The sequence below is a fragment of the Sorex araneus genome, chromosome 6 (assembly GCF_027595985.1).
Source record: "Sorex araneus isolate mSorAra2 chromosome 6, mSorAra2.pri, whole genome shotgun sequence".
In the NCBI taxonomy this organism is placed as follows: Eukaryota; Metazoa; Chordata; class Mammalia; order Eulipotyphla; family Soricidae; genus Sorex; species Sorex araneus.
The window spans coordinates 154,664,327-154,671,955 of record NC_073307.1 but is presented as its reverse complement, the minus strand read 5'-3'; the positions used below and the strand labels follow the sequence as shown (position 1 = coordinate 154,671,955).

Below are 7,629 nucleotides of genomic sequence, written 5' to 3'. Positions count from 1 at the left end.
GACTGGGCGCTCAGGTCGGGCTGCAGGCGACAACAGCTCTGTCTTCCTGGACTTCTCTGGATCCCCACACTTCGTCCCGAAATGTCGGCGGCCAAGCGGACGGCGAAGGTAACTGTCCCGGCTTGCTCGTCCTCCCCATCCCCGCCTCCCTGCATCGCTGTGTCTGGGGGCTGGCCCCGAACCAGTGGTTCTGCCTTTCCTGTGCCCTCCGCAGAGGCTGGAGAGACCCGCCAGCTGGAGTTTGAGGGGTGGGCTGGGCCAAGAGTCTATTACACAGCGGGTGAGGGGCCCCTAGCTCCCCAAACGGCGCTGCGGATGGGGATGAGCCAACTCCCCCCCACACCCGTGTTTCGGTTTCATTTCCCCGAACCTGAAACTTAACGAGTAGCCAGTCTCAGGCACAGGAAAGGGTTCCTTGGAGAACCGAGATAAGCAGGACAAAGCCCCACCCCTTCACCCTACCTGCGCCCCGCTTGTCCACGCTGCACAGTTCTCTGGATGTTTCAGCAGGCAGAACTGCCGAGGGGGTCTTGGAAAGTGTTACCCATAATGAATACCTGGCTTTCCTGGCTTCCTTCTAGGAGACAGGCTGAGATGAGCAGAAATCATGCTTCCCTGAGCTTTCATTTTCACCAGGGGCTTATTTATTTATTTAGATTTGTTTTGGGGTCACACTGAGCGGTGAAGTTTATTGGTGACTGTGCTCAGGGATCACTGCTTGGGAGGCAGGGAGATCTCAGGGAACCAGCCAGGATTGAACCCGGGTTGGTGATGTGTGCAAGGCAAGTGCTTTATGCACTGTACAATCTCTTTGGCCCCATCCTGATGTACTTTATTTATTTATTCATTCATTTATTTATTTTTAGCTTTTTGGGTCACACCTGGCGATGCATAGGGGTTAACAACTGGCTCTGCACTCAGGAATTACTCCTGGCAGTGCTCAGGGGACCATATGGGATGCTGGGAATCGAACCCGGGTTGGCCGCATGCAAGGCAAATGCCATACCAGCTGTGCTATCCCTCAAGCCCCATCCTGATGTACTTTAGCATCAAAAAGTCTCCCAGGATGCCAGGGAGATGGCTCAGAGACTGGAGCTCATGCAGTACATGTGGGATTTTTAGGTTCCATCCCTAGCACCACATAATCCCTTATAATGACGTAAAAATGGGCCGGAGTGACAGTACAGCAGGTAGGGCATTTACCTTGCACACGGTCAACCTGGGTTCGATTCCCAGCATCCCATATGGTCCCCCTAACACCGCCAGGAGTAATTCCTGAGTGCAGAGCCAGGAGTAACCCCAGAGCATCGCTGGTGTGACCCAAAAAGCAAATAATAATAATAGTAATAATAATGATGATCATGATGTAAAAAATTGTTAGTATCATTGTAGTTTAGGGACCATGGTCACAATCCTGGTGTGACGAGTCCCCCTGGGCTGAGGTCTGTCAGTCCTCTCCAGGGTGGGGATGGGAGTGAGTATTGGCTGTCACCAGCAGGGACACTGTGAAGCTCTCAGGGCCAGTGATGGGAGTGGAAGGAGGGAGGGAACGAGGACCTCATGGCTCCCAGCAGGCAGACTGAGGTGATGCAGCCGCGCCCTGGGTTCAGTTAGCCTTTTCCGCCTCCCAGGCTCTTGTTTGTGGGAGCTGAGCTCAGCGTGCGCCCAGAGTGAGGCAAGCTCCCTGCTGCCAACACTCAGCACCACGCCTGATGTCACCTGAGTGCTCGGCCGTCGGGCTCTGCCTTTGCTGCTTCTGCTCCCGAATGGGGTTCTGGGCGGGCCCCGGGAGGGCGTGCTGCTGGGGCTGACGTGAGGAAGACTAGTCTCTGGGCCCCCTTGTTTCCCCTGCAGGAGCTGGAGGACCTTCAGCAGGAGCTTCCCCCGTACCTGCGGGACCTGACCTTCGAGCCTAACAACGTGCTGCAGTGGCACGTGCTGCTGTTGCCTGTGAGTGTCTGCTGGCACCGACACCTGGGCGGGGAGGGCTGGGCAAGAAGCAGCCCTGGGGCCGGAGCGGCCAGAGCGATAGCACAGTGGGGAGGGTGTTTGCCTTGCGCGCGGCCAACCTGGGTTTGATCCCCGGCACCCCATAGGGTCCCCCAAGCCCATAGGGTCCCCCAAGCACCGCTAGGAGTAATTCCCGAGTGCAGAGCCAGGAGTAACCCCTGAGCATTGCTGGGTGTGACCCAAAAAGGAAAAAAGAAAAGAAAAGAAAAAGAAAGAAGCAGCCCCGCCTTGAGTTTTTGTTCATCCTGAGGTATTCAGAGGTGGCGGTGGGGCCTTCCTCTTGGTTGCTTCTGAGATCAAGGCCTGTTGGTGACAAGCTGATGACTTTTTGGTTGTTATTTTGGCTTTTGGGTTTGTTTTTGGGGCCCGCCCCATTGGTGCTCAGGGCTTACACCTGGCTCTGTGGTCAGGGATCATTTCCTGGTGGGGCTCTGGGGACCGTATGGGGAGCTGGGGATTAGCTGTGTGCAAGACTAGGGCCCGCCCTGCTGCCCTATTGCTCCAGCCCCTGGGCCTCTGAGTTCTTAAGAGGCCTCTTGGTTCCGAGTACACACCCCAGGCAGATTTATGGGGTTAGGTGATAATTTTACAGGATTGCTCAGGGGTTACTCCTGGCTTTGCACTCAGGAATTACTCCTGGCAGTGCTTGGGGGACCATATGGGATGCCGGGGATCGAACCTGGGTCGGCCACGTGCAAGGCAAATGTTGTTATTTTTGGGCCACACCCAGATGGGTGTAGGACTTACTTCTGGCTCTGCACTCAGAGATCATGCCTGATGTTTAGGGGACCCCATGGGGTGTCAGGGACTGAACCTGAGTCTTCTGCATACAAGACAAGTGCCTTCCAAGGAGCTAACTCTGTTTTCCACCACAGCAATCCCCTTTGGATATTCCCAAGGTCCTAATTTCCTCCTTTGCTCCTTCCTTCCTCTTTCTTTCTTTCTTTCTTTCTTTCTTTCCTTCTTTCTTTCTTTCTTTCTTTCTTTCTTTCTTTCTTTCTTTCTTTCTTTCTTTCTTTCTTTCTTTCTTTCTTTCTTTCTTTTTTTTTTTTTGCTTTTTGGGTCACACCCAGTGATGCTCAGGGGTTACTCCAGGCTTTGCACTCAGGAATTACTCCTGGTAGTGCTTGGGGGACCATATGGGATGCCGGGGATCGAACCTGGGTCGGCCACGTGCAAGGCAAATGCCCTATCCGCTGTGCTATCGCTCCGGTCCCTCTTTCTTTCTTTCTTTCTTTCTTTCTTTCTTTCTTTCTTTCTTTCTTTCTTTCTTTCTTTCTTTCTTTCTTTCTTTCTTTCTTTCTTTCTTTCTTTCTTTCTTTCTTTCTTTCTATCTTTCTTTCTTTCTTTCTTTCTTTCTTTCTTTCTTTCTTTCTTTCTTTCTTTCTTTCTTTCTTCCTTTCTTCCTTTCTTCCTTTCTTTCTGTCACACCCATCGATGCTCAGGGGTTACTCCTGGCTCTGCACTTATGAATTACTCCTGGCGGTGCTCGAGGGACCATATGGGATGCTGGGGATCGAACCCTGGTTGGCCATGTGCAAGGCAAACACCCTATCCACTGTGCTATGGCTCCAGTCCCTCTTTTGCTCCTTCCTGCGCTCCCCCCAAACAGTGCTTCTCCTCCCGGACTTGCTGACTGCTTCCAAAGAGGGAAGTTTCTCACACTCTCTTCTGTAAGTCTCAGAAGGGATTGAAAGCACAGATGGTATTTTCGAGCTCATCGAGTGACATGGCCCCATTTTTCTGGGGAGGAAACAGGTCTAAAGGAAGGCCACTCTCCCGGGGTCCTGCAGGACCAGAGCGCGGTGGCTCCCAGCCCTTTGCTTTTCGTCGGCTGCTCACAGTGGTCAAGTGAACACATTCACTGTTCACGATTTTCTGGTTTGGTTTGGTTTGGGGGCCACACTTTGCAATGCTCCGGGGTGACTCCTGGCTCTGAGCACTGGGATTACTCTTGGCGATGCTCAGGGGACCCTATGGGGTGCTGGGGACTGAACTCAAGACAAACGCACTTTTCCACTGTTCCACAATTGCTCTGGTCCCGCTGTTCATGATTCTTCTTGGGAGTGGAGGCCCGGCTCCCTGGGATGGGGCAGGGGAAGGGAGAGCCTTTCAGCACAGCTGGGCCTCGGAACGCCTTTGGGTCTCCACTGTCTCACCCAGGAGCGACATCCTTATAGACTCAAGGCCTTCAAGCTGCGCATCACATTCCCCCGGGATTACCCACTGATGCCCCCCAGTGTGGCATTCACAACCCCGATCTACCACCCTGCCGTGGAAGACAGTGGGCAGGTGTGCCTGCCTATCACCATCAATGAAAACTGGAAGCCTCAATGCCGGATCTACCAAGGTGGGTTGGGCCTTGTTTCGTGAAGAGCCAGGGGACACGAGACTGGGGGTGCTATTCAGAAGTCGGATTCATGCCTTGGGTGTGTGAGCACTGATGCAAATAAATCAAAAATAAAGGGGGCACTGAGACCAGGTGGGGGTTACTGGCCTGATACGGGATGTAGCAAAGCTCCCAGAAGACTTGAAGGGGCTGGAGAAATAGCACAGCAGGCAGGGTGTTTGCCTTGCATGCGGCCAACACAGGTTCGATTCCCAGCATCCCATATGGTCCCCTGAGGACCGCCAGGGGTAATTCCTGAGTGCAGAGCCAGGAGTAACCCCTGTGCATCGCCAGGTGTGACCAAAAAAAAAAAAAAAAGAAGACACAAAGATGGGGCTGGAGTGATAGTACAGCGGGTCGGGCGTTTGCCTTGCACGCGGCCAACCCGGGTTCGATTCCCAGCATCCCATATGGTCCGCTGAGCACTGCCAGGGGTAATTCCTGAGTGCAGAGCCAGGAATAACCCCTGTGCATCACCGGGTGTGACCCAAAAAATAAATAAAAAAAAAAGATATGAAGAGTCTGATTCCCCTGAGCCTGTGGTGAGATGGATGAGATGGTTCTGGCTGGGTTTTTTTTCTTGGGGAGTAGGGGGGTGCACACCATGCAGTGCTCAGGGTTTACTCCTGGTTTGCTACTCAGGAATCACTCCCAGTGGTGCGCAGGGGACCACCTGTGATGCTGAAGGCTGTTGAGTCCCTGAAACGTGGCTACTGATTTATTTTCTTTTTGGGTCACACCTGGCCATGCACAGGGGTTACTCCTGGCTCTGCACTCAGGAATTACTCCTGGTGGTGCTCAGAGGACCATATGGGATGCTGGGATCAAACCTGGGTCGGCCGCATGCAAGGCAAATGCCCTACCTGCCATGCTATCGCTCCAGCCCCAGCCAGGAGTAATTCTTGAGCATAGAGCCAGAGCCAGGAGTAACCCCTGAGCATCTCCAGGTGTGATCCAAGTCCAGTTTTCCTTGGTATGATCCAAGTCCCATTCTTCTTGCTCCCTCTCTGTCCGCCCCACCCAGGGAGTGAGCAGGGACCCTGTCCCTGGGGGTTGTGGAGAAGGTCACCCTCCCCTTCTCCCAGGGCTGGCACTTGCCTTTCTTTCTCTCCCCTCTGACGTGCTGTGTGTCCTTTCCCCACCAGTCTTGGATGCTGTCAACGTACTGGTGAATCACCCGGAGTTAGGAGAGCCCGTGCAGTTGGCCTTGGCCGAGCAGTTGGCGAATGACCCGGAGCAGTTCAACAGGCGTGCGGAAGAGCACACCCTCGAGAATGGTGTGGAGCGGCCCAGCTAAACAGGCCCAGACCCTCTCTGCATCCACCCCCATGGACAGGCCGGGGGTCTCTGGTCACGGCTGAGACCCTGATCATTGTGTCTGTTTTTCTTACCTTGTGACTGCTCAGTCTGTGTGTGTGTGTGTGTGTGTGTGTGTGTGTGTGTGCATGTGTATGTATGTGTGTGTATGTGTGTGCGTGCATTTGTGGTGTGTGGACCCACGTGTCCAGGTTTTCCTGGCCACAGGTGAGCTGCCTTATCCACTCCCATCCTCTGCCCCGAGCTGGGAGATTTAATTGGAATTTCCAGGCTTTCTGCTATGGAATTCTGGTTTCTCTAGATGCCGTCGTAGAGACACAGGGCCCTTCCCGATCAGCTTGCAGGACATGAGTCCCACAGCCAACTAGAACCTTCCTATTCCACCCCCCCCCTTCCTGGAGCCCCCCACATCCTAGAGAGCTGGGGGACAGGATGGGGGGGGGAGCTGGGATGCAGGGAGAGGTTGTAATTCTGATTAAATCACATCTATGGGAAGCTGCTCCTTCAACTCGGCTGAGTCCCACAATGAAACTCGAATCTCTCCAGAAATCACACCACGTGGCTGATCATTGCGGGGGTGCCAGCTCCTCTGGACCAGGGAGACCCTCACCGGCTTCCTGTCCCAGGGGATGGTGGAACACTGTGTGCTTGCCGGGCCTTTGTGTCCAGATGAACCCTGGCGTCCTGCTGAGTGTTCGTGGACTCAGCTCGCGTGCAGTGAAAAGCGCGGCCTGGTGCGGGCAGAAGAGAGAGTATAGTGGGTGGGGCGCCGGCCTGCACGAGGCTGATTCTGGTTGATCCCCAGCATCCTGTATGGTCCCCTGAGCCCCACCAGGGGGTGACCCCTAAGCACAGAGCCAGGAGGAAGCCCCGAGCACCTCCAGGGGTGGCCTAAAAGCAAACCAAGAAAGATGTGACCGATGACTGGCCCTTCCTGAGAGCCCGACTACCGGGGGGAGCCTGACCATGAGGGATTAGATCATCGTTTGCAGGGGCCACTATCCCCGGCTCAGAGCTGAGGCACCGAAGCCCAGAGCGCATCCATGGCTGATCGGAACCGCGCTGCACCTGCCACAGGGCCGGCCTGGCTGTGTGTGTGCTGTGGTGCTCTGGGCACTGTTCTCCGCAGCCGGGGATCGAACCTGGGTCTGCTGCGTGCAAGGCAAACTCCCTACCCGCTCGACCATCGTTCCACCCCCAGCGCTCAGCCGTTTTTGTCAGCTACTGGAAAAGTGATGAGTTTTGGTTTGTTTCTATTTGGGGCTTATGAAGTAGACCTTGGATGGGGAGGGGGTTGACTCGGGTCCACTCCCAGCGATTCTTGATACTCGCCCGCTGGGCTAGTGGTGACAGATGGAGTGAGAGAATGTGGTGGTGGAGTCACCCGCAGGATCATCTCCGGGGGGCTCAGGGACCTCTGGGGCCACACTTGGCCACAGTCGGGAGACGGCCTGGTGCAGAAGAGTGAGCCAGGCACGTGTCCTAACCACTAACCAGCTCTCCTGGCCCCACCATTGGTTTTCTTTTCTTTTTTTTTTTTTTTTGCTTTTTGGGTCACACCCAGCAATGCACAGGGGTTACTCTTGGCTTTGCACTCAAGAATTACTCCTGGCAGTGCTTGGGGGACCATATGGGATGCTGGGGATCGAACCCGGGTTGGCCGCGTGCAAGGCAAACGCCCTACCCGCTGTGCTATCGCTCTGGCCCCTTTTCTTTTCTTTTCTTTTCTTTTCTTTCCTTTCCTTTTCTTTTCTCTTCTTTTCTTTTCTTTTCTTTCCTTATTTTTTCTTTCCTTTTTTTTTTTTTTTTTTGCTTTTTGGGTCACACCTGGCAATGCACAGGGGTTACTCCTGGCTCTGCACTCAGGAATTACTTCTGGCAGTGCTCAGGGGACCCTATGGGATGCCGGGGAT

The 7,629-nt window shown here is 54.3% G+C and overlaps 1 protein-coding gene across 1 annotated transcript; it reads left to right on the top strand.

Annotated features, from left to right (window-relative positions):
• Nucleotides 1–6,185, top strand: UBE2L6 (ubiquitin conjugating enzyme E2 L6). The gene is made up of 4 exons (XM_004620393.2): nt 1–108; nt 1,855–1,950; nt 4,174–4,360; nt 5,545–6,185. The coding sequence occupies exons 1-4, from the start codon at nt 82–84 to the stop codon at nt 5,694–5,696; spliced, it is 462 nt and encodes a 153-aa protein (XP_004620450.1). The 5' UTR covers nt 1–81; the 3' UTR covers nt 5,697–6,185.
• The last annotated feature ends 1,444 nt before the right edge of the window (nt 6,186–7,629 follow it).